This window comes from Paracoccidioides brasiliensis (genome assembly GCF_000150735.1).
Source record: "Paracoccidioides brasiliensis Pb18 unplaced genomic scaffold supercont2.5, whole genome shotgun sequence".
NCBI lineage: Eukaryota > Fungi > Ascomycota > Eurotiomycetes > Onygenales > Ajellomycetaceae > Paracoccidioides > Paracoccidioides brasiliensis.
In genome coordinates, this window is record NW_011371362.1 from 1,317,186 (window position 1) to 1,342,675 (window position 25,490).

Below are 25,490 nucleotides of genomic sequence, written 5' to 3' on the forward strand. Positions count from 1 at the left end.
AACTCGCAGCTTTTTCGCGCCTGCTTCTAAGCTCCACGATCACGACCCTAAACAACTCCCAACAACACATACTGCTATCTATTGGGCAAGCAAAACTTGAAGATTCCTCGCTTGAGAGGTGTTGCAAGCTGGTGGGGGAATATGCTGCGGATGGCGTCTTTCACAGTTCCCAAGGGAGCTCCATGGCTTCTCTTGTCTCTGGTGGTCACCGCCCTTGCACATGGTGACGAAAAACACGGGCACGGCGGGATGGGCATGGGCATGGGCATGGGCATGGGCCATGGTGGGAAGGAAGGCGGTAAAAATAACAACAGCAGCAGCACATCTACCTCATACGACAGCTCCAAGATCATGAGCTACTTTGCATATGGGAAACACTCAAGCACCATAGCAGCTCACATCGCTCTCATGGTCATAGCCTGGTTCTTCATTCTGCCAATTGGTACGCATACAAAATAAGGCTATACCCCATAGCTATCCACGCATCCACAGGCAAGAAGTTGCTTTTTCTGCCCATCACAATATAAAAGGGAAGAAGCGAAAGAGTTTGCTAACCTGGGTTTGATCGTTTGGTCTTGGTTTGTAGGTGTCATGTTTAGCATCGCTCGATCGCGGCTTGCCTTGCCCACGGAATTTATCTTCTTCATCGTAAATGCCTTCGGGATACTACTAGCAGTGGTGTATAACAGTCAAACGCCCAATCTGTACGATAACAACGTCCATCACAAGATTGGCTGGATTGCGACTTGGGTTATGTTTGCGGAGCTTATCATGGGCCTCTTATTTGCGTATTCCAGTCGTCGTCGTGGGGACGACACGCACCGTGGACCTTCTTTCGAACGAGTTGCTTTTATCCCCGTCTCAACAACGGAACCACAGAGCGAGACATACCCAAGCAGGCCTATGCATCAGTACCGCTGGTCCCGTGACAGCGGCCAGGGTACTGAAAGGAATTACTCCTCGCACAGCCAGAGCTCGTCACTAGAACGAGGGCGCCAGCTGTCACGGCCGAGCGATAGCTGCGACTACCTTGAGGAGAAGCCGGATGATGGTGGAGCGGATGGTGGAGCTCCCGCAGCAGGTCGATTCTTCCAACCCCCCTTGTTGGGTAAATTCCTCTCAATGCGGCTTTCTGGGCTTCTTCCCAAACGCGCACTTGACGTCATAAGTATTCTTCACGTCATCATCGAGAGAACCATATTGATTATTGGTTTTATCGCGATATCATCCGGAGCTGTGGTCTATGGGGGTATTTTCGTAAGTGGATTCCGCTCTTGTTCTCCTCTTTCTCTCGACCGCTTAGACTCACCACGTTTCATCACGCAACCTTGGATGTTGTGCTAATATTGCATGCAGCGTGGTTCCAACATCTTCAATGGGCTTGCGCATTTCATCAAGGGTGGAATCTTTTTCTGGTACGGGTTGCTCACCCTGGGTAGATGGATGGGATGTTTCGCGGATGTTGGCTGGGCATGGAATGTCAGGCCATCACGTGCCACGGTAGGGGCATGGCGGGCCCGAGTCCCTTCAGGGGAATTTACAGAGTCCTTTGTAATCTTCCTCTACGGCGCGAGCAACGTCTTTCTCGAACATTTGGCAGCTTGGGGTGATGCATGGGTTGCTCAGGATTTGGAACATGTGTCAATCTCCATCATGTTTTTGGGCGGCGGTTTGGTAAGTTGACAATTTCCATCTTTGAAAAAAAAAAAAAAAAAAAAAAAAAAGTCATCATAGCCCCTGACCTTACTTCATAAAACAGTGCGGCATGTTGGTTGAGTCAAAACGGGTTCGAGAATGGATGAATGCAACCATTTTCCCTGCTACTGCCCACCTAGAGAGGTTGCCGGCAGAAGCTGTGGAGGTGCCAGTGTCACAGCGAGTGCCCCTCAACCCAATTCCGGGTCTGGTCATCCTGCTCCTAGGGATGATGATGAGCTCCCACCATCAGAACAGTATGGTGTCGGCTATGGTGCATAAACAATGGGGAATGCTCCTCGTCGGATTCTCTCTGGCTAGAGCTGTAACTTACCTCATCCTCTGCCTCAGACCACCCACCTCGTTGCTGCCATATCGACCACCCTCGGAACTCATTGCATCCTTCTGCCTTATTTCTGGAGGTCTGATTTTCATGTTAAGCGTAAGTTTGATATGAAGGGGTTATCCTCCCCCGCACAGCCGCGGTCTTGATTTGTTCCTAGGCTCTTTTTTTTTTTTTTTGTTCTTGCTAACCCATTTCTTTCTCAGACGAGAAACGTCGTCGAAGCTATGGAATATTTCAATCTCAACGCCATGTTTGTATTCACTGTCGGCATGGGATTTACATGTCTTGTCATGGCGTGGGAAATCCTCTGCATTTCTCTCAAGGCATGGGCTACTAAGAAAACAGCCCTTGTCTCCGCTGAAAGGTATCGGTTTCCTGCTTAAATGAACAAATAGGAGCAAAAAAGAAATTTCCAATCTGCATCCTCTGCATCCACCATTTAACTACCCCCTATCCCCCTTCTAACCTATGTGCCCATGTGACAACGACGTATTTTTAGCGGTCAATACCATTTTATGCTTGATTTTATTTAGTTTTTGCGAGCTATAAAATATTGGAAAGTTAATCTATCTCTCCTATTAGTACCTTCTTATCCTGAAGGTTCTTTGGAGATTTTCTGTGTGTGTATTGCCGTATGTGCATGTGAAGAATGTGATTAACTTGGCCTCCATAATTATTAGGCCTAGTGTTAATTTATTTTTGGAAATTAGTGACCCATAAGGACGAAGAGAGAAAGTTTGTGATGAAATTACGAAGGTAAATAATGAATAACCCTATCTGCTCCATTCGGTGAGGCCCTGACTCATATTTCTGGGTCATCGTTTGTGCTTGTGGTGCTTACGGTATTTTATGTCTTGATCTGGATCCAATCTTGTCTCTGCTTTTTAACAATTTTATCAGAGTACCCTCTGATGTTTCTGGATATACGAACTGTTATTAAAAATTATATATATCCCTTTATCTCATTATTATTATTATAAAAATGGGGAAAAATTGACGATTTGAACATTCTGGCTTCGTTCTGATGGTGCCAATTCGTTCAATTCTGATTGTTCTTTCACTTCATTTTTCGTCTCGTCAACTACCCACGTTCGCACGTTCGAATATTTAAACCTTGTAATGTCAGGGAGAGCTCATCACCCACCGCTCCATGCAGCATCACCTGCGCATAAGTGTGTGCTTGTGTATGGGCTTTGAAAATTGAACTATGCGTCTCGCAATTAGTATATGACGGCCCGGATGTGAAATAAGTAGATCCAGATATATCCATCCATATTACCAATAAAAAAAGTGGATATGGAAAACAAAAGCATGCAGTCCTTCTCCCCTCAAATTCGCATAGAGAGCCAAAAGGGAAAAAGTAAGTAAAATGGAAAAAGTTTTCCAACTTTGGTAAAAATCCCATGATTCTACATAAATGTATGTTCATACATACAATATTTTATTCCACGATCCCTTCTGTTCGCGTATACCACATCAATCCACCATCCACCTCCAATAGAAGTTTCAACACCAATAACCCCTTCAATGACATGAGTAAAAGTCGAAAAAAAAAATGAGAGGCCTTGCTAACCATCAAATAGAACACACACGCATGTTCCAATATTCAAACATCAAAGACACTCAGCAACCTTTAAGAATATATCTCTGTCGTAAGCATGAAGAGAATATGGAATACTGTATGCGAATGGCTCCATATGTTGAATTTGCCGGGATACCAGCATTTGAGGAATCCGGCGCTGCATTATATGCATTATTGGTTCATTTGTTTGGGTATGGTGGAATGATCAGGCGGAGAGAAGGGAAGGGGGATGGAATGGAATGGAATGGTGAAGTAAGGGGTAAGTACCGTAGGGCAAGAAAATTGGGTTTTACCCTGCTCGTAAATGTTCGCTGCTATTAGCAAAAGCAATCCTTCTAAGAGATAATGTGGAATTCCGCTGTGAGAGAAGGTATCGAAGTCGAAGAACATAGTGGCGTGAGCGACTGGTGCAAAACCCAGATAGTGTTTTGCCAACAAGATGCTCAAACGAGAACATTCAGTGGTTTGGGCCTTTGTATTCTGGTTTTAAGAGGACCGCGGCGATAAGAGAACCACGAACTGTGGTCTGGGGATGTAAAAGTTGTGTCAGTGGGAAGCTTGACGTTTATTTTGGCCAATCCTGAAGCCATTTGGTGGCAAGTGTATGGGGAAAGATATGTTATGAGATAAGAAATGGAAAATATGATAAGACAATGTTAGCCAACCATAAATCAATATATTAGCCTAAGACCTTATTCTCCAGTAAAATTTAGAGTAATTACCAATTATAAAATCTCCAAGTATTTTATAGTAAAATCCCGTTATAATCATTCAAAAGCCAAGTAAGTTCGACCAGGGGAGAACAGTGTTTCAAGTATAATGTAACGATCTTGTCTAGGTGTAACGATCAAGTCCCTAGACAAGACATAACCTTCAGCATCTGGAAGAGGAGCAGAAGCCTATCCCCCAATGCTGCTAGAGGATCTTATCGAATATATGTCGAAGCAAACTCCACTGGCTAGCAATTGAAACAGCGGCAGGGATGAAATGGCTATAGACATTGCACGATTCATTCATGAAAGGCGGCCGCCGTTGATTTCCACTGGACGCGGTATCCTGTCAGGATAAATCGATTCCGCATCATACCATATGCCAGTAGCTTAACTGGGAGTTTCGCTTCCGAGGAGGTTCTGACGATATTGAGAGAGGGGCAATTTTGGCAAGCGGGCATGGTAGCGCAGTTGGGATGTATGAGTATCGCTTGTACAAAAGAGAACGACAGAATTGGTCAGCTCGTTATCACAACTGAATAGGTGGAACGCGGCTTGGGTTCCAATGAGTGTTTGGAGTTGTCTGGAGATAAGAATATCTAGCAGACGCTCTTGTGAAGAAATCAGCCATCCTTGCCATAGACGAATTTTATCTTCTTTTTTGATAAAGCGCCCAGCTCGTATGTCAAGAAATGTTGTGAAGTGTATTTGTATACAAGTCAAATAACAAAACGGTACCATTCTCAACGCCAAAAGGCTTTTATGTTGTGAGTCAGTTCGTCCCGCTTGTCCCGCTTGTGGGGCGGTCAAGTGTACGGATCGCTCCCAAGGGAAGGGGGAGATACCCGTGGCACCCGCGGAGTATGACATCACCTCGTGTTCATAGTTTCATGTGCTTTGCTTGTATCCAATCCGTCCTTTGAAACTGCCTCCAATGGAAAGGAGATGTGGATGGGAGAAAATGGCTAATGTTTAGCAGATTGTATACCCCGCAAGGGTATATTCTTTCTAGTTCAAGGCAGATATCACAAATTGCAACATAGGAAAGCATGCTCGCAGAACTATTCGTTACAGTCCAAAAAGCCCAAGGGACCTTGATCCGAATATGACAAGGTTCTTCGGGTCATCCAGAAATCGAAGGTCCTGTTCCTGGAGAAGCCCCTGTTACGTTCCGTTAACTGTTCGAATGCATGCCAGTGGCAACATTTGCTAAAGACCTAGATCAGTTGTTTGACTGCTTAAAGATAGAATCGGAAAGGATCCTGGATAATTTTTTTTCTTCAACATTGAGGAACAAATGAGGTATGAAGGTGGGAAAAGAAAACCATTCCGAAAGCCTGTAAAAAAAAAAAGAAGAAATAAAAAAGGAAATACTATGGTAACAGCTAGTTATTCATCTGACGGAGTGAAATTTGAGGCAACCAAGCAATTGGGACTGATAGCCAGGAGGCTTGTTTCTCGATGAAATATATAAAAAATATATTGAACAGTCGTAGTTCCAAGGTTAATTCCAAATTCGGGATCTTGTCCGGGATCAATTTCCAGAAGGTTTCATATGATTGAAGATTACCCGATGGTAACAAGGGCAATAAAGTGTCGGGGATTGCGGGGCCCCATATTTATGCGAGTTGGCTATTTCAGGTCCTGGCGGCATTATAAGCTGCTAAAATAACCGAAGATAGAATCAGCTTTCATAAAGATTTTGGCTTTTGAATAATTTTGTAGAGCAAAAATTCTTATAAAAACTAAGTTATATTTTTCATAGTTTTTTTTTGCAGATTAGGAGTATGTTACGGCAAACCGAGGCTAGGTAACAAGTCGCACGACTGAGGGCAGGACGGGCCAAATCGTGAGACTAGACGTTCAATTGAGGAGGCTGAAAATAGGTAGTATATCGGCTGTTGTATAGAAACCTCTTTAAAGGGAACGTTCTCTAGAAGCGTTTGCTCCATATAAGCGATGCAGTCTCCAAGGTTAGGAGCAGAGATGAGGCTTGGAATCTAATTAGTTATTTGTCAATATTATCTCCGCTGAGAGCCTAGCCGTGGCTGCGCGCGCGTTTTAGGAAGAATGAATGCTCCCAACCGTTGATGTCAACATCTCTGCTGCTGCAGGAGTCAAAGGCGTTGAAGGTTGAACAGTTCAGGTTGAGGGGATGTTTAGTTCGTTTAATTAGTGAAGGCTGTTCGAACGATGTGGCACCTGATTAGGTGTAGCGTCCGTCCCAGCCGCGGAGTTCCAAAAGTTGCTCTGGAGTCAAAACCGCTGAACCGCCTTAACTACCGGTTGTTCCGAGCTTGTGTTTACCCCAGCGTCGTCTCCGCCCCCCCATTGACCATTCCCCGCGGGCTTTTCCTTCTCTCTCCTCTGCCTGTGTCTGGGAGCAGTGAGGCAGGCTGAAGGGCAGTCTCATTGCTCAAAACTCAACTTGCGTCGTTCCTTACAATACATCGAGCTGGTTGCGAAGTACGACCAACATCTCAAGTCGTGATAGAAATAAATACACTGATTTGCGACGGAAAAGCACAAGCAAAGAGAAGAGAAATCAAAAAAGGGAAGAATACAAGGCAAACGATTCCTACGGTTCCCCCGCATCACGAACTCGAGCAAATCATTGATTTGCTCCGTGTTTTGGCTGCTGCCCTGATTGTCGTTGAATCAAGATATAGAGCATCTTCAGTCTTGTGGAACCGAACAACAACGCAGCTTTCCGTGTCCCTCACATCCGCCTGCATCTTGCCTCGAATGATTGAAATCCAACCGCAAAAACTCTCTTTGCATCTCTTGTACTATTTTGACGACTATTCTGCACAGATTTTATTTTTTTTTTCTCCGGAGTCGGCTCAGCCTCAATATCAAATCCCAATACAATTCCCCGGCCGTCGCATCAACTCTGCATCTATTACTTACAGCCATTGGCCACCTATTGTTATTTCCTATTCCTTTTTTGTTCTTTTTTCTTCTTTCTTCTTCTTCTTTTCTTTTCTTTTCTTTTCTTTTTTTTAATTCAGAGGCAAGACGATAACGAAAATACCCAATGGCGAACTCGCTTCCTCCCCTCCCGTTTAACCCGGCACGATTCCGTTCGTATATACTACGCCTGCCATTATTTACACGCGTTGTCCTTTTAATTATCGGCATAGTTTGGGTGTTGGAGATCCAGACGATATGGAATGTGGTACAATGGGGAGCACTCATACCCAGCGAGACTAGACTGGCATCGAGTACGTATACCATAGTGTGTATCTTCTATATTGCTATGGACTGAGAGGACAAGCATCTTTCGGAAATTTTGAGATTTTAATTCTGCAGTATTCATTGGGGTTAACTAACATACATCATTGAAGTGTACCGTCTTAATACTTATCCAATCATTCATAATGGATTGTTTCATACCTTCTGGAATATTTTGGCTCTAACACCACTTTTGGAGAGATTCGAGGCGGAACACGGGACGCTTACATCTGTAGCATTGTTTATTGGACGTATGTGTTTTTGGTTTCGAATCTCCAAGTACACTACCGGGGAGAGAACGTTTGACAGAGACTGACAATCCTTCCTCCTAGCATTTTCAACTCTGCCTGCAGGGCTATACCTGCTCGTCGAGAAGGTTATCTTAAGGGGCAACACTCCTGTGCTGGGCTCCAGGTATGCTCTCCAAGTTCGAGGAACTGCGTTATTCCACGCATAAGGCTGACATCAACCTTTACAGCGTCTGGATATTCTTGCTTCTGGGAGTTGAGGCAATAAAAACATTCCAAACAAACCCGCATTTTGTGTTAGTATCCGCCTCCTCGTCCCCTTTAACTTGTCCCGTATCCGGCTACCGGTTTCTAACGTTCACCATACAGTTTGGGGTCGTACAGAATACCAACGTGGACAACGCCATTGTTAATAGTCCTTGTGGTATTTGCCCTGATTCCCAACACCAGTTTCTTGGGTCACCTTTGTGGTGTCGCTATTGGCTATCTTTGTAAGTTCTTTCTTTCACAATTTCTAGCTGTTGGTCAATTTCTCACTAGCGTATCATACAGTCGGACTGGGGTACCTAAAATTCCTCGTCCCTCCCGAGAAAATTCTTCGCTGGATCGAAGGGAAACTGAACCTTCTCGGAAGACTGCCTCACTACGTATCGGTTGATCAGAAAACATATGGAAGATATGGACTCTTGCCCACGAGGAACCCTACGACAAACGAAGACATTGTGGGAATGTCCATTCCACTGGGGTCTACACAGCGGTTGGGTCCATAAGTATATTTAGCAAATTTGTATGAGTGTATAAACATCTTATTGTATATATATAGATATGTATACATTTATCCACTGGTTTTATTCTGGGAGACTGGCATGTATAGTGTGTATATTTGGAGATTGATAGCACAGCTGGTCTCTGTGGTCAGCCGTAACTAAACATTTACCTAATCCTCGCTTCAACCTCTACAATTTCGGAGATCCAGCTCCAACTGCGCATATACGCCCCATCGGTATAAGTATTTTATGGCCTCGAAGGGAATGTTTTCTCGAATGTTTCTCCTTCAATGGCTTTAATATGTAAGAAGTAAACAAATTCCAAATTTCCATCCCTCACAATTACTTCCTGCACCATACATGTTTCCCTGACCAGATCGCCCTAACACACCGGACTCAAACACAGCGAATTTAATCTTCAGGCTGCGCCGTGATCCACGCCTGTTGTATAAGTTCCCGTCGTACCTATCCGTCTTCCTTGTCATTGTCGGGGTTGTCTGGCTTCTTCTCCTCCCGCTTAACGAGTACTCCCGCAAAACATACATCTCCGAAAACGCGCTGTTACCGGGACAGGTACACACGTACTTTACGGGGAGCGAACAGAATGTGTTTCGAGGATTTAGGCGGGAACTTGATATGGTGAAGGATGCAGAGTACGAGGTGTATGTGGTTTTCAATTTGTTCATTGGAAGCAAGAGATCTTAATCTCCACTTGCATCAACAAATTCGTCGGATTTTCGTCTTGATTCCGTGGGTAGTCCGATAGCTAACTGCTCTCCCCACTGTGCTGCCCACAATTGCAGGATTTCGCAAAAGATCCAGTCAATATTTCGAGAATCCGGTCTGAAAGTCGCGACTCAAAACTATGAGTACCGATCAGCTGGGTACACACATGCCGGGCAAAATGTCTACGGCGTTATTCATGCTCCCCGAGGAGATGGCACAGAGGCTATAGTTCTAGTCACTTCATGGAAGACTGTTGACGGCGAGCTGAACCTCAATGGCGTGACTTTGGCCTTAACTCTGGCTAGATATTTCAAACGTTTGTCTCCCCCTCCTCAATCAAATCTGAATCATGGATTGGTATCGGTGCTAACATTACATGGGCGATAGGATGGTCACTATGGTCCAAAGATATCATCTTTCTAATCACTCCGGACAGCAAATCCGGTGCGCAGGCATGGGTTGATGCCTACCATGACATGCACCCCACTTCAGTTCAACCCCTTCCCCTGAAGAGCGGTGCCTTGCAGGGAGCTTTAGTGTTCGAATACCCCTTCGATCACGCATTTGAATCTATCCACATCATATACGATGGAGTCAATGGACAGCTACCAAACCTAGATCTTTTCAACACTGCTGTTGTAGTATCCACCGAACAGATGGGTATTCCGGCACACTTACAGCAAATGTTCGAGCACGATGACAGCTACAAAACCCGCCTGCAGACCATGCTTCGAGGTATGGTGAACCAAGGGCTGGGGAGTGCAGCAGGCCCCCATAGCAGCTTTATACCCTACCACATTGATGCAATTACGCTCCAAGCAGTCGGTCACGGGTGGCAGGATGAGATGGCTCTTGGTAGGACGGTGGAAAGTCTTGTGCGCAGCTTAAATAACCTCCTGGAACATTTCCATCAGAGCTTTTTCTTCTACATTCTAATGCAGACGCACCGATTCGTCAGCATTGGGACCTATCTTCCCAGTGCAATGTTGATCGCCGGGAACTTCACCATTATGGCCGTTGCTTTGTGGCTAAAGAGTGGAGTGCGGGCTCCTGCAACCGACAATGAAGACTCAGCTGTTCCCGAGAAAGCAAGAGTGGGTGGAGGGAAGGATGCTACTATCACAGGTGCCACAGGCGCCGGACAGGAGGGTAATGGCATTTTGGAGCGACATTTGGCGCTGCCGCTGGCCTTAGTGTTCGGGTTACACCTACTTGGTGTCATACCGCTCTATTCTTTCAACAATATCTCCCATCAAGTAAGCTCATTAATTTCGTACAATATGGAAATAAGCCTCGAAGCTAACCCAAGTTTACTTCTCCAGTACTTCGAACGAGCTACCTATCTTCTAGCCTTCATAAACATCTTTCTTCCCATAGTCATCGCCGCCGTCTTAACCCGCTTCTCTTCCCCAACTGCCCAACAATTCCTTCTCATAAAATCTTTTTCCCTCCTCCTACTAGGCCTCTTCCTCTCCGCCCTTGCAACGCTGAACTTCTCCCTATCTTTCATGATCGGCCTCTTATGCACTCCCCTATCTCTCATCGGACATATCCAAAAGCAACCTACCCAGAACGCAGCGCATTCCCAATCGTCAAACTCGACTAATAAGGCTCAAAAGGCAACCCCTTCCTCAACATCAGTCGCCACTATCCTCCTATCAGTGGTAGGGCTTATCCTCATGAATCTAGTTTCCCCAACTACTGTACTGCTGGCCGCTTGTAGGTACTGGCAAATTCCAGTGTCAACTTTACTCACCGAGGCGGCGTTCGGATGGAATGTATGGGGGATGTGGACGCAAGTGATTGCTTGGTGTGTATGGTGGCCAGCTTGGCTGTGTGGATGTTTGTTACTTGCTTCCTCGGTTTTCTGAGGTCGAGTGAAGCTTTGAGGTGCCATATCCGTTGCGCTCGGTACGAGTTTGGGGAGTGATGAATGGGACTGATGGAACCTGAGATTTATTTTCAATTCTGAATTCATTTTAGCTTATGACATATGCCAGGCTTTACTGCACCATGTCATTATCCCCCCCCCCCCCCTGCTGAACAGCTATGAGCTGTTAAGGTTTCCCAAAGGCTATTTGTGACTATAAACATAGCAATCAATCTGAGAACATATACTATCTAAATGTTCTACAAATATCTACTCAAAGTAGAGCCAGGATCAATCCCGTTCGGGAGTGAAGAGGAACTCTCCAGTACGATAAAAGACACGAGCTATCACAACATGGTAAAAGTAAAGCTTTTCCCAAGGCAAACTTTCAAATTCAAATAGGATTTGTGGTCTACACAGTCGGATAGATGATTAAACTCCGAAGAACGTGGAATGTGTAGTCTCTCTAAGACAGACAGAAGCATGAATAGGCTACGCGGCCCAGACGTCCTTCCCAACTCCCTCAATCCAATGACCAAGCTGGTTAACTCCAGCATCCCACTCACGCAACCGATTCCGCATTCCTTCGGTCTGACCCATGTCCAGAACCTTGGGTTGCACCCAGCTGATCCGTGCGATCTGGGCAACTTGATCGATAGTGCCCTTGAGAAGGCCCAAACTGAGCGCCTTCATGATCAAATGCTCGATCTCATTAGGCTGCACTTTCGTTTCTTCGGATATGGTCGTAAATGTCATTGTGCGGTCGTGCGGGGGTCGTCGGAAAACCATCTCCGTCAGCGCGGCCAGAGAGATCTTCTGGTATAAAAAGATCTTGTGCTGCTCCAAAAGTTCGTTTTTGCTGGTGTTCCCCGCTAAGACATCGTAGGCTGCGAGGTCACCGCGATTAAATGCGAAGAGTAGGTCGCGGAGCCAGGCATGTTGTGTGTTTCTGAGAGAGTCGAGGACGGGGTGCAAGAGGAGTTCTCCAAAGTTGTAGATGGAGTCGGATACGAGAGCGGCTATGCTCAGGTCGTATGCTCGAGAGGTGCATTCCTCTTCTGTCAGATCTTTGACATCCACGCAGGCAAGGTAGAGGAGCGCGTTTTTATAGTAGGAAGCAAATTCGAGCTTGGCCTTATTTATACAAAGAAGGTATGATTAGAAATGGTATGGCTTATGCGTGGTATGTATTTTTTTGGAAGACATACGTGGTAATAGTCCGCATTAACTTTGTAGAATGCGGCATGCACAACGGTCTCTACAGAGTCAAAGGAATCCAACACTGCTTCTGAGGCGTCTAGATCCTTCCGCGCTCCCTCAAAATCTTTCAACCGCAGCTTTACGCTAGCTACATCTGCCATAGCATAAACATATGCATCTTGCGACCCGGGTTTATTCACTCTGTCCGCCAACGATGTGAGGAATGTGAGACGCTCTTGGTCATCTACAATCACAGAGTTAGCTTTGACATCCTCTAGCATCCGACCTCACGAACCCAGACTTTCACTCCAAATCGCAAATACGAACCATCACATTGTGTAGATGCCATTAACCCCAGAGTTACAAACTTCAGCTGATTGATCTTGTCTGCAAAGCTAAGGATGAAGTTCTTGAAGATCGCTAATCTCTGCGTAGCGCTCTCGGGGAGACAGAAAAATTCTATCAGCGCATTCGTCAGCTGATGCCATAGTTTCCGCTCCCAGAAGTCTTCGAAGGCTAGAAATGTTCCATGAGATTCGCTGAGAGCTTCGTCGCGCTGCTCTGCGAGAAATTCGGGGATCTTGTCGGCCTGCATTGCAGGCAGTGAGAGGGAGCTGATGATGTTCGGAAGTATAGGTGTAAACCGGGGCTATAATAAAATAGTTTCGAGAGAAAGAAAAGGATTTGGAGGTGGCTCTGTTTATTTTCAAGGGAGGTGGTTATCTTTGGAAGACGGACATATTTGCTGCTGTTTGTCTCTTTTATCGTGTCCGGTTGGATGGTTTGGTTGGGCCGGAATGAAGTGGATGAATAATCAGTACCCCCACCATGTAAGGATCAACAAAGACAACCACCGCAACTCCTTTTCAAGAAGCAAGTTCATGTCTGATTTGGTTGGCTATATATCTCAAAAGATTCCACTATTTTGTGATATGCAAAAACTCAATCTGAGTTGATGAATTAAAAATACCTTCTATCCCTGACGCGGTCCTAGATAAACTATAGTTAACTACCTCGCAGGTCCTCCCTCTGCCAAATGTATGCTACCCCGGCGCTTATATAGAGCGTACACCTGGATTATAAGGCAGCAAGGTGATGCAGTCTATCAAGTCAACTGGCCACTAATTGTACATTTCACCAATTGCGACTACATACAGTCAGTTGTTGACATACGCGGGTCGCGAGAGCTCAGCGTTTGCCCATGAATTGAACATCAGCATAAGATGAACAGCACCCCAACTTCCAACCTGGTTGCTGATACTTCATGTTTCCACTGCTCAGCCCCAAATATTCATTTGATTCTGAGCTAGAGATCTGGCTTTATTCAATCACTCAGACTATGCGCCTGTTACCGCATGGTTCTGCTGTTTCTATAACAACACCCACCGTTCGGCTAGCATCTCCCACAGACTGTGGTTTTGGCATCCTGGTTGACTGAGATATCGCCGAGATATCTCTGTGGGCTAGCTCCACATATCAAAAAAGGCGATTGGTTTAGTGTATAGTTTGCTTAATTTCATGGTATGAAAATGTGATTGCAATCCCATCCCTCAAATATCTCACCCCCTAATGAAAAATTTCCCCCTATTTCTCCCATCACAGTCTTGTGGACGGGATCGCATAATTGGTAATTCGTAATTAAACATGTATCCAACATGCTTCGAGCAAGTGACTCTGTTGTCTCATCACCCAGATAACTGATCATTCCAGATTGTGCGTCTCTCAGAAAGATGATGTTATCCGTGGGCTTGAAGATTGTTACGATCCAGACCTAGGGAAAGAGAGGTGCCAGTCATATGTAGAGAGCGGCTGAGTGTAGATGGTGTGTACAGATGTGTGGATGGCCTTGAAGATTATTCAATCCGGTTACCGGTAGGTTCTCAGCGTTCAATAAGCTTGGTTACCGTGGAGTAAATGATATCATTTCAAATTGAATTCATTGTGAGTTGGTTGTATCTTCCTCACGTTAAGTTGCATTTAAACCTGCGACTATTCCCTTTTGGGGTTGGCACATCGTCCCCATCAACTCCATTTCAACATCCCGCAATAGAAAACAGTGTAGAACAGCTTTAAACTGCATACAACGCCCCTGGAGCGCCATCCTACCTTCGTGATTGTTCCCCTGGAGGTTTTCCGACAGCTTTTGACCCCCTGGTTTGGTTGGGTGGTCAATTGATTGGATTACAATGCAAAAGTGCCGCGCCATCCAGGGCGCTCTGGGCTCCCAGGCAGTCACCCCACTGCCTTCAGTTCGAGCGCAACTGCACATCCAACGCCGAAATATACAAGATGTCTACATCACTCGGACCGGGACGCCAATTTTAAAAGTCCAGGGTGGACGGTATGGGCTATTTGCTCCGTTGTGATTGGGGTAGAGTGCTAACGGATTTGGTGATCCATTAGGTCCTCCATTGGAGGTAATTGACCAGCAACTTTTCTCTCACACGAGTGTCCTTTTAACTCGATGGCTTTCTAGGGCATACTGCTACAGTCTTCGGCGCTACGGGTTTTTTGGGCCGTTATATCGTGAACAGACTCGGTATGACATATCTATGCTTTGGATGCGGAGCGGACGAGGTTGTTAACGGATAGCGTTCATATAGCTCGCCAGGGATGTACCGTGGTCGTGCCTTACCGAGAGGAAATGGCTAAGCGCCATCTAAAAGTCACTGGCGATTTGGGAAGAGTTGTCTTCATGGTGAGATTCAATCGAAGAATGCCGCCATAAGTGGCCCAACCCGCTTATCCGTTCATTTATAGGAGTATGACTTGCGAAACACACAGTCAATCGAAGAGAGCGTGCGCCATTCAGACGTCGTATACAACCTTGTGGGAAGAAAATACCCGACAAAGTATGTGATTTCGAGCATATCATCCGATTATTGGACTTTCTTATTGAGCATCTCTCTACAGAAATTTTTCGTACGAGGATGTCCACATCGACGGCCTGGAGCGAATTGCTGAAGCTACTGCTAAATACGATGTCGATCGCTTCATCCACGTTTCCTCATACAACGCGGACCCGAATTCCCCCTCTGAATTCTTCCGAACCAAAGTAGGCTTCTAGAAGACAGATGGTAGTGCGCACCCAACTAATTCTTTAATTAGGCCCGAGGCGAGCAGCTTGCTAGGTCCATATTCCCCGAAACTACCATTGTTAGGCCGGCGCCGATGTTTGGATTCGAGGATAACCTGCTTCACAAACTGGCCAGCATAACCAACCTGTTCACGTCTAATCATATGCGGGAGCGATACTGGCCAGTCCACGTAGGTTACTTTTGCACGTCTATGGAATGACCATGGCTGACCATTTTCTCTAAAGGTTATTGACGTAGGCCATGCTCTTGAGAAAATGATGTTTACAGATGCATCCGTGGCGCAGACATACGAGTTGTACGGACCAAAGAACTACTCGACCGCTGAGATTGCCGAACTTGTTGACCGCGAAATCATCAAGAAGCGTAGACATATCAATGTTCCCAAGCGCATCATGAAGCCAGCCGCCTACTGGGCTAACAGACTCCTTTGGTGGCCAGCAATATCTGCAGATGAGGTTGAGATGGAATTTCTAGACCAGCAAATTGATCCATCGGCCAAAACTTTCAAAGATCTGGACATTGAGCCTGCTGAAATAAGCAACCTGACATTCCACTACTTGGTATGTAAATTCCAGTACAATCCGCTTGTTTCTCTCTGCTATGAGCTTAAGACTTACTCGTTTCTACAGCAAGGGTACCGCAGTTCCCAATACTCCGACCTACCACCAGCCTCGGAGCGTGAGAGAGCTGAAGAGAAGAAATACGTTCACGTCCTTGACGACCAGTAGTTCACTGTCATTCCCCACAACGTGTCTATACTCATACTTCACTAGACACAACCAATTCCAACCGTGTATTTGATAGAGATTCTCTGAATTCGCTGTATCCTGTATTTCGGCTATAATTTAGTAGAGATCCCAACGGAGAACCGTGAAATAACACATATATCTGCGATACCAATAACTAAGCTTTTATATTTTGAATCAAATTGCTCTAGTAGCCATATGTGAATGTACTTTTATCGCATCTAAATGGCGGCAATAATGCCCTGGGGAAGGAGGACTTTTTGATGACAATTAAAAATTCCTGTGATTGACGCCGTATCGACGAACCAACACGGAACGACAATTATTGACTTCAGTTCTCCCTCATAACTTCAATCCGTAGTATGTAGTATACATACATACATACAACCCACTTATTAAATATGCTAGCAGCCTAAAGCAGCCTCCTCTCATCTTTTCCAATGCAATCACCACGATCATCGTCATGACAAACGTTCATCCAAGCCTCCCCGCTAAAACTCCCATATTCCTCCTTAAAACCAAATCAACCCCCCACGACGGGTACGAAGAATACTTCTCCGCTTCCGGCCGCTACGACCCTTCTTTCATTCCCGTCCTTGAGCACAGATTTCGTGACAAGAGCCTGCGGAGGATAAGGGACTTATTTGTTTCCGGGGATATTAACGATCAATATGGCGGGCTGATATTTACGAGTCAGAGAGCGGTGGAAGGGTTTGCGAGAGTGATTCAGGAGGAGGTAGGAGGTACGTCTCTGCTCTCATTTTCTTTTCTTTTTTTTTATTTGTTAGATGTACTATAGAAAATGGTGTTGGCTAATGAATTCGAACCCGAAAATTTTCATGAACACCATAGAAGACGCAGCTATAAAGGCATCCAGATCTCTCCTCCTCTACACCGTCGGACCGGCAACGTACCGAACCCTAAATGTACTGCGCGAATCATATCTGCCGCATTCGCAAATAATGGGCCATGACGCAGGTACCGGGGAGAAACTTGCGCATATCATCCTCTGCCACTACAATGCAAATTACAACCGGCTCACAGATGCAGAGAGCGCAGATGATACCGCAAAAAGGAAGAGAGACAGCAAACTGCCTCTCCTCTTCCTCATTGGTGAGCAGCACAGAGATGTCATTCCCAAGACACTTATGGCGGAGACTCTTCCTCCGGAGCGGCGGATAGAGGTTGAGGAATTGATTGTGTATGAGACGGGGGTTATGGAGTCGTTTAAGGACATGTTTGCGGCTGCGCTACGGGATGCGAGAGAGAAGAGAATGCGGGAGAGAGATGGTCGGGCTAGGAACGATGATAGTGATGAACGGGCTATGTGGGTTGTTGTCTTCTCGCCTACGGGCTGTGAGGTTATGCTTCAAACACTTGGGCTGACTGCGGACGACGGAGGAGAGGGTATATCCACATCTACATACAGAGACGGGGGCAAGAGAAGAGCAGCAGAGGCACTTCGCGACTGCTATATTGCGACGATAGGCCCGACGACGAGAGACCATTTACGTGAGAAATATGGAGTGGAGCCCGATGTTTGCGCGGAAATACCGAGTCCTGAAGGGCTTGGGACAGGGATTGAAAAGTTTCTGGCGGAGAGAAACGCGAGATAGTCGCTCTAATTGGATGTAGTGTATCCGCGGATGATGGATATAATTTTACCTCTCGATAAAATAGAAATGGGTATACAAGGTTTTAGGGTAAAGAGGGTTTCGGGCATAAAGATCTACATCTATTTAAACTTGATATAGGCCGCTGGAATCGCCCGGGTATTGGGGTGTTATGGCCGGAATGCATGAGGACATCCATCCTAAGCGCAAACGAACATGCTGAGATGCTGAGACCAGTGTGGATCGGAGAAGATTCGAAGTACCATGAGATACAAGCATGAAACCAAGCTGACTGACTTTATCTAGCTTATCCTGCCATCCTAATTGCGTGATGTTAATCAAATCAAGCTTAAATTCTCATGCTAGTCTGCAACGTTGCTACACAACAGTTAAGGAAAGGAAAGGGGAATGGAGAAAGAAGTAGAAGGAAAGAAGACAAAACGAGATAATAGCTGTACAGCAATTAGCACAATAATATAATCGTGCAATAACAAATCATTTGGTCATCAACCAGCCCTTAAGACCATAGGATAGATCATTTCATTGCTTCTTTGAATGTCTGTATTGGTTTTGTCGTGCGTACCCTGCTCAAAACGCCGATATTGCTGGGAAATATAAGTAAAAAAAAAAAAAAAAAATTACGAAAATGAAAACAGGAGGGGATAGATAGTATTGTATATTCTTGTGTTTTTCCTTTTTCCTTTTTTTTTTTTTTAAACTTTTTGCATCTGCTTCCTCATGGCTGAGACGAGACATGCTTTCCAGGAGTCTCCTACCGCATGATCTCCTCAAAGATAAGAACTATATACAGAGAGAATGTCGGTCAGCTTGATCATACATGAAAGAACAACAATGGAGCAAATGAAATAGGAAATAACAATAAGAGATACTCCAGGGATAAATAGACTAAAATACCTTTTAGCTGCTCCTTGCTCAGGGAGTCCTTATTTTTGTCGAAATCAAAGAATTCTTCGGGGATGGGGTCAGCAGTTGGTTCATCCTCTGGATCGTGGTAGGGTTCCAGGTATGGGTGGCGCAAAGCGTCTTCGACACTGATGCGCTTGACAGGATTGAATGCGAGGAGCTTCTCAAGCAGGTCCAAAGCCAGATCGGAGGTCTTGGGGAAAAGAGCTTTCAGGGGTATCTTCTTTTTGAACGGAAGGGATCTGATATATTCTCGAGCGCGACGCGACTTGATGCCGTAATAGTCTTCCATGGTTGGTGTTCCCAGAACGTCGAGGATAAGGGTAAGTTGGTGGTGATCTGGGTTCATTTAATCAGGTTAACTATGTTTTTATCCAAAAGAAAAAAATAATAAATAATAAATAATAAAAATAAAATAAAAATAAAAATCAAAAAAAAAAAAAAAAAAAAAAAAAAAACACAAATTCCAATGTGTATTGACAGACGGGTTGGGAATTCTTACAGTCCTTGCCAGGAAACAGGGGTTTGCCGTTCAACATTTCCGCTAATATGCAGCCAACACTCCACACATCAATCGCTTTGGTATATTCTTTGAAGGTCAACATGATTTCCGGGGCACGATACCAACGGGTGGCTACATATTCTGTCATAAATCCAGAGTTGTCATCTGTTGAAGCAGCGGAACGGGCTAGGCCGAAATCACAGACTTTCAGATCACAATTCGCGTTAAGGAGCAAGTTGGATGGCTTCAGATCACGGTGAAGAACGTTCGCAGAGTGCATAGCTTTCAGGGCTCGCAGGGTCTGGTAGATAAAGTACTGGCAATGGTCGTCGGAAAGGTCCTGGGTGCGGATCACACGATGCATATCTGTCTCCATAAGTTCCTACCAAAAGGAGATATTAGCTTCGCGGGCAGAATTTTGTGGAGCTCGCGACATACCTGGATGAGGTATACTTCAGTAAAGCTCTCGTAGTTACGGGGCTTCTGGATGTCGAGGATAGAAATGATGTTTTCATGATTGAAGTATCTCAAGAGTTTCATCTCGCGCAGCGTGCGCAGACAGAACATCGAGTGATCGAACGGGGTTATCTTCTTTATAGCGACCTTCTGGCCAGATGGTTTGTGGAGGGCGGAGCTAGAACCCATCAGCGCTACATACGCAAAAACAGCTACACTAGAAAAGCGATACTCACCAGACAACACCATATGCGCCTTCCCCAATCACATCCTGGATGTCATACTGATCAGAAACATTGAAGGATATCTTCCTCGACCCTCCCAGGGCCATAGCGAAAGCTGTTGATGACTGGGTGTGACCAAGTTAGTATTCGGAATGGGACCAAAGGAGCAATAACAGGGAAACCGGGAGCCCGAAAAGAAACATTTGCTGAATGAACAAAAAGATGACATGAGATATACGCTGTTAACTGGGGATTTGCACTTTTAAAAAGGTAGAGTACAGAATGAACAGTAGAGCTTCAAATCTGGGTGGGGGGGACACTTAAGCCTGAAACCCAAGTGCAGGGGAAAACAATTATTTACCTCGAGTTGAGGCACAGGATGATAATAAGAGCTTGGCCCTAATATCGATCTCAAACGCGTCACAAGGCAGCTTATGCATTTTTTAAGCCACTGTGGGGTCCATTGTCTCCACCGTGGCTGATTCATACTGCAAAGCGGCCGAGTGCAGACGCAAAAGAAGGAGATGATAAATTGAGTAGAACAAAAAAAAAAAAAAAAAAAAAAAAGAAGAAATTCAGAAGAGAATCAAAGGACGAGTCAAACGGAAAGACATCTGAAAGGACGTTGTCATACACAGCAAAATCCTTCAGACATGACAGAAGAGCAATAGTTGAAGGAACAAAGCACAGACTGAGAGAGTAAACAAAGAGTTTTGAAGGAGAGACAAAGCTGACATCTTACATTTGTTCACACACGAGTCGAATCAATGACAACTCTAAGGTTCTTTGATTCTCTTGGAGAAGAGCCAGTTCAATCTCCTGGCTGCTATCCACCTGTATTGAATCAATGTCAGGCTCAATGATCCAGTGGTTGCTATCTCTATTTGGTGGTGAATTGGTGATAGAGAGCGGGATAGCAGTTCCTCCTGCAGAGAAGATATGGGATAAGAAGGACGGAGATCAGTCAGATTGCAGGGATGGCTATGAGGTTTGGCGACGTTTTGGATGTGGTGAAACGGTTTTGTAGTGGCATGTAACGGGGATTGAAAGATGACAGATGAAGGGATATCGGATCGAGTCGATCGGATAAGGGTCGATGGAATGAAAGGAAGACGGCCAATGAGGGGGAAGGGAGAGAGCGGTAAATGGCTTAGTGGAGGAGGAGGAGGAGGAGTGAATGCGCAAGCCTCGAGAACTACGGCATGATCAGTATTATTGTGCGTTGTTAACTGAACATCAGCAATCCACCAGGACAAGGTGATGGGAGGTTGTTGTTGGTGACGCGATGAGGTGGAGATGGCTGGGGTGAGATGTGGGGATGGAGTTGAGTGTCATACCACTCTGCAGTCAAATGCTCGACTTCGAAAAAGCAAGAGATCCAAACTAGCGCTGCGTCTCTTGGTATTTTGGTGGGAGGGGTTGATTGTTTACTGAGGATATGACAGTGATGCGGTCCGGGACAAGTTTATGGATGCATGTAGTTAGTGGTTATTTACGTACGGAAGTAAATAAAGATAGATCAGGCGGATGGTTATATTTAACGAGACGATCCACGCATAGAACTCTTGGGATAGCAGCGGGGGGAACTAGTCTAGATGAAAGAACCTGTCCTCCGCCAGAAAATGGAATCCCAATCCAAAATCCACAGCAGAGAATTACAGCCCAACCGCGCAACGGACAAGCCAGCGAGCGAGTGGAGATGGTTGTGAAGGTGGGTTAAACGGACCAAGTTGGTGGGGCAGACAAACACCCGACCCTACGCCCCCAGCCCCCGGATGCAGTCCGTCCTTCGATAGATTTTCGGTCCCCCTGCAAGCTGCAGACTGGAATCCCAAATCAGGATCAACAGGCAGGACTGTGACCTGACGGGGCCGTGCCACCTCCAACTAAATAGCCACTAGCCATGTCGGATCAAACCTCTTCCTACGCTCAAGTCGCTGCTGGAACCGCGGGCTCAAGCCAGATCCAAGGTTTATCAGAGCACCAGTATGAGAGAACTGAGCATCGGTTCGTTCTCTCCCGCCAGTCGTCCCTGGGGTCAGCCAGCGGACTCTGCGCGGGTTTGAAGCCGTGCTGGGACTGGAGGGGTTGGTTATGGTCTATTTATGATGGAGATTAGCCATGGAATGTCATGGATGTGCGATGTCTTAGCATGAGGAGTTCTGCCGATGTCATTAACTAATTATGGCCCTTCGGAAAATGAACGGCTAACTATTTACTGGGCTGTTTGCTGCCTAACTGCTGCATCGCCATGTTGGGAATCAAACCAAGAATAATCAACCTCCTGAGCGAATTGTTTGTTGCTCCCACAGTTAGTTAATCGATGCGCCCGCAGCTACACACGCAAACGGTTGAATTTGGGCTAGGAAGTAAATAATCTAACTAGTTAGATCCAATCAAATCATTGATCCTCTCAAGCTTTTAGGTTGAACCCAGACGCCCCTTTTAGATCCGCGTGTGGCTCAAGCTTTATTCTTCTGAAGGTTCCATTGCATCCATCTCAACTGGCCAAAAGAGAGATCTATGTCATTATGACTGACGCTTATGGACTTTAAATGCCCAAATCAATGCGCAAAAGTGACTGTCGATTTCTCCAAGCCAATCGGCATTCCTTGAGTCCATTTCTACCTCGTTTGGGAAACATAGTAACCGCATCCATACGAACAACAGCGTATGCTCTGCTATGGCTCACCATTCGGCTTTCAGTAATTCCTTCGTTTTTGGGCGCATTTGCCTCTTGATAGCTCTGCTGCCCAGTAGTCGCCAGTTGTACCTGGGGGCCGGAAGGGCGTGCGTGTCAGAATCTTTAAGAATTCGGATCAAATCAATTTGCGCCTCCTGAGCCTCAGATCCTGAGTATCTATCGTATGATAGACAGACCAAAAGGCAATATATATATCTCGAATTCCTCCCATCAGGAACCTGTCTTCCAACACAGAAAAACACAAAGATCTCAACTTCTATCTCTCGCCGGTTGATGCTCAAACCTGATTTCAACATTGCCAATTTCTTTAGATCAAAACCTCCAACAATGCCCTCTAATACCCTTCTCAAGTGTCTGACCGAACCCAATCCCCAGGTTGACAATACCCATTCGTTGACCGGTCGCCCAACCGAACACCACAACGGACGTGCTATATTATTCGTAATGGGCCGACTTCAACTTAGCAGAACAGTGGACGAAATCAGAGGACAAAACCTCCGTGGCTAAGGGGTATCCTGATTGGCCGGCGTTTGAGGAGGAGAAGCATATCATGCCCAATGGAAGTGTCTACTCCTGGGGGTATCGAAGCTTTCCAAGAAGTGGATTTCGGAGGTCACTGAAGACACCGACAACGACGTGTACCAATGACCTCTTGCCCAGGTTGAATTACACTTGTGGAGTAACTGGATCTCAACATGGACGAAATTCCATTTGAGACATATTCAACCGATATGTTATATGTCGGTCGATTGGGCATCTGATGAAGTTGGAAGTATAAAATCTCCTGAGGAACAAAGCGTGTCTTTCACCACTTCTTCAGGGGATGATCACGGGCAAAGCACGTCTCTCACCGCTTCATCCCAACAGAGATTATTGGGCAGAGTTCGTCTTTCGTTGCTTCTTCTGAAGGGGGATAGCAGGGCAGTCGACATGAAGAGTATTCCGTGGTCGAACCCGGAAACTTGGCAGGGTTACAGTCAAACTGGCTTCTTGGTGGTTGCATATGATGGCATTCAATGGTGATAGCTGAGCGGTACCCGTCAGTGGATCCTTGGTCACCAGTTGACAATTATTACCGTCAGAGCTCAACAGAAAGGAAAACAAGGAGCCTACCGGAGGATGCCAAGATTGAGCCGATCCCAACCTCCATCTCAACCAGTTCTGCGCCCAGCACCTCATCAGCTCGAGATTCTCCATAACTAGGTTCTCCTCTAGTTACAAGGCGCAACTCAACCCGATCGGAGAACACCGCCACGGTGACAGCGGATTTTCGGCAGGCTTCTTCTAGCCCACTCTCATCACAACCACCAGACTCGCTACAAATGTCCCCACCGGTCATGATGAGATTGCCAAACTTGACAGCTGAGCGCATTTTCCGCATCCGATGGGATGATCGTCCCCCCAGAACGGAGCGTATGCAGAAGTTATCTTACATGTGATCACCGCGCAGGGTCGAATGAGCGACGGGACTCCAGTACACAGCATAACGAGGGGAAAGTGGTGCCAGGCATTTCTCGATGACAACAGGAATGCTGTCCGGGTTCCAAAACATCGCACCCAATGAGAACGCCGTTAGGACGGGGTTTTGCTTTTTCTTCTCTTTTTTCCTTCTTTTTTTCTTTGCCGTCTCTCTCTCGTTTCTTTCTCTGGGTGTCGAATAGCGAAATGGGTGACGTGGGACTAACTTCAGTCGTGTTTACTCTGACCTTCCATTGCTCCATTGCAGATATTGTAGGATGTAAGGTATCATAGGTCTGGTCTACTAATCTAATAGCGCTGTGGGAGTGAAAAGGTGAAATATGTGAAATATGTTAATTTCGGCAGAATTTCCTGGTGCCAGTAAATCGCAACTACTAGATAGCCAATAGCTCCCCTAGTTTAAAAAGAACATAGAAAAGAACCAACTTTGGAACCGTTGAAGCAATGGCTGACGGCACCCGTAGAGAAGCTGATTAATTATCTGCTAAGACCTGAAAGGCTGCGTCGCGAGAGAGGAGATTTCCTGAACATATTATTGAAGATTAAGGTGTATAAATCGTAGAACTCAATTCAGAGTTCAGTGACATTTTCTTTGCCGCTCTCTTTGCCGTAAATTGCTTTTGAGTCCTTGCTCCTAGCGGCCGATATAGAATGTTTGTCTCCCATTGGGAGTTTCCACGTATCGACTGCATGTTGAAACGATTGAAGCAACTCCTACGCATGCTGCCTGGCCATAACTTCCGGACGTAAGAGTATGTTTTCACTTCTCCCAGGTCGACCAGACGCGCTCTCCGCTCAATCTGCGCTTGCGTTGCAGCTCAAGAAGAAGATCTTCCTTGTGGTTTTATTCGGGATGTAGTTAATCATTAGCAATCACCCAGCAAGAATCCTAATGCGCAGATCAGGAGAAAGGTGTGAACTGCGCTTCCGTGAGCTTGATCCAGCCATGACACTTTACTACCATTCTGCCCTATGCCGTAAAGTCGAGCAAAGAAACAACTCTCGTGGGAAAATTGGTAATGTGTATGGCTTCGAGCGTTCAGGGACCCACGGAATTCCCATTGCTTGAACTAAAAGCGAAACAAGCGATGTGAGATCCCACGATCACACTCAACCTACCCCAATCTTTGACAAACAGCTTCTCGCATAAATTAAGAGAACCTGTTAGTTTCATGACAGATTTAATCTGCTCAAATCTGTACCAAATACACCGTGCCCTCTATACCCTGCGAAATGATCCTGATGAGGCGGACAGGTAGGTTTCTTACAATGGATCAATCGTCGCAGCAGTGGTTTTGCCTTGGATTTGCACGCCAGGTTAACTATCCATTGGAAACTAGGAGAGCCACCTCCCAATCATGGAATC

The 25,490-nt window shown here is 45.8% G+C and overlaps 8 protein-coding genes across 8 annotated transcripts; 5 read left to right on the forward strand and 3 right to left on the reverse strand.

Annotated features, from left to right (window-relative positions):
• Window positions 1-141: 141 nt before the first annotated feature.
• On the forward strand, window positions 142-2,424 carry PADG_04875 (uncharacterized protein; the record flags this gene model as incomplete). Its single annotated transcript, XM_010762117.1, has 5 exons — window positions 142-442; window positions 587-1,257; window positions 1,357-1,674; window positions 1,760-2,137; window positions 2,245-2,424. 5 exons carry the CDS (start codon window positions 142-144, stop codon window positions 2,422-2,424), a joined length of 1,848 nt encoding a protein of 615 aa, XP_010760419.1.
• Window positions 2,425-7,370: 4,946 nt separating this feature from the next.
• Window positions 7,371-11,238, forward strand: PADG_04876 (rhomboid protein 2; the record flags this gene model as incomplete). The annotated part of the gene is made up of 12 exons (XM_010761871.1): window positions 7,371-7,557; window positions 7,681-7,818; window positions 7,900-7,981; window positions 8,046-8,111; window positions 8,185-8,306; window positions 8,368-8,572; window positions 8,826-8,885; window positions 9,005-9,244; window positions 9,386-9,624; window positions 9,696-10,564; window positions 10,631-10,972; window positions 11,032-11,238. 12 exons carry the CDS (start codon window positions 7,371-7,373, stop codon window positions 11,236-11,238), a joined length of 2,757 nt encoding a protein of 918 aa, XP_010760173.1.
• Window positions 11,239-11,670: 432 nt separating this feature from the next.
• Window positions 11,671-12,973, reverse strand: PADG_04877 (proteasome regulatory particle lid subunit RPN9; the record flags this gene model as incomplete). Its single annotated transcript, XM_010762118.1, has 3 exons — window positions 11,671-12,312; window positions 12,387-12,622; window positions 12,706-12,973. 3 exons carry the CDS (start codon window positions 12,971-12,973, stop codon window positions 11,671-11,673), a joined length of 1,146 nt encoding a protein of 381 aa, XP_010760420.1.
• Window positions 12,974-14,564: 1,591 nt separating this feature from the next.
• Window positions 14,565-16,204, forward strand: PADG_04878 (NADH-ubiquinone oxidoreductase 40 kDa subunit, mitochondrial; the record flags this gene model as incomplete). Its single annotated transcript, XM_010761872.1, has 9 exons — window positions 14,565-14,719; window positions 14,782-14,795; window positions 14,855-14,917; window positions 14,982-15,076; window positions 15,139-15,230; window positions 15,292-15,433; window positions 15,487-15,645; window positions 15,701-16,036; window positions 16,106-16,204. 9 exons carry the CDS (start codon window positions 14,565-14,567, stop codon window positions 16,202-16,204), a joined length of 1,155 nt encoding a protein of 384 aa, XP_010760174.1.
• Window positions 16,205-16,685: 481 nt separating this feature from the next.
• PADG_04879 (uroporphyrinogen-III synthase HEM4) lies at window positions 16,686-17,838 on the forward strand (the record flags this gene model as incomplete). Its single annotated transcript, XM_010761873.1, has 2 exons — window positions 16,686-16,965; window positions 17,075-17,838. 2 exons carry the CDS (start codon window positions 16,686-16,688, stop codon window positions 17,836-17,838), a joined length of 1,044 nt encoding a protein of 347 aa, XP_010760175.1.
• A 769-nt stretch (window positions 17,839-18,607) lies between these two features.
• Window positions 18,608-20,048, reverse strand: PADG_04880 (CMGC/MAPK protein kinase; the record flags this gene model as incomplete). Its single annotated transcript, XM_010762119.1, has 5 exons — window positions 18,608-18,636; window positions 18,751-19,098; window positions 19,262-19,643; window positions 19,700-19,895; window positions 19,954-20,048. The coding sequence occupies 5 exons, from the start codon at window positions 20,046-20,048 to the stop codon at window positions 18,608-18,610; spliced, it is 1,050 nt and encodes a 349-aa protein (XP_010760421.1).
• A 1,796-nt stretch (window positions 20,049-21,844) lies between these two features.
• On the forward strand, window positions 21,845-22,060 carry PADG_11837 (uncharacterized protein; the record flags this gene model as incomplete). The annotated part of the gene is made up of 1 exon (XM_010762254.1): window positions 21,845-22,060. The coding sequence occupies one exon, from the start codon at window positions 21,845-21,847 to the stop codon at window positions 22,058-22,060; it is 216 nt and encodes a 71-aa protein (XP_010760556.1).
• Window positions 22,061-23,492: 1,432 nt separating this feature from the next.
• On the reverse strand, window positions 23,493-24,017 carry PADG_11838 (uncharacterized protein; the record flags this gene model as incomplete). Its single annotated transcript, XM_010762255.1, has 2 exons — window positions 23,493-23,671; window positions 23,759-24,017. 2 exons carry the CDS (start codon window positions 24,015-24,017, stop codon window positions 23,493-23,495), a joined length of 438 nt encoding a protein of 145 aa, XP_010760557.1.
• Window positions 24,018-25,490: the final 1,473 nt, after the last annotated feature.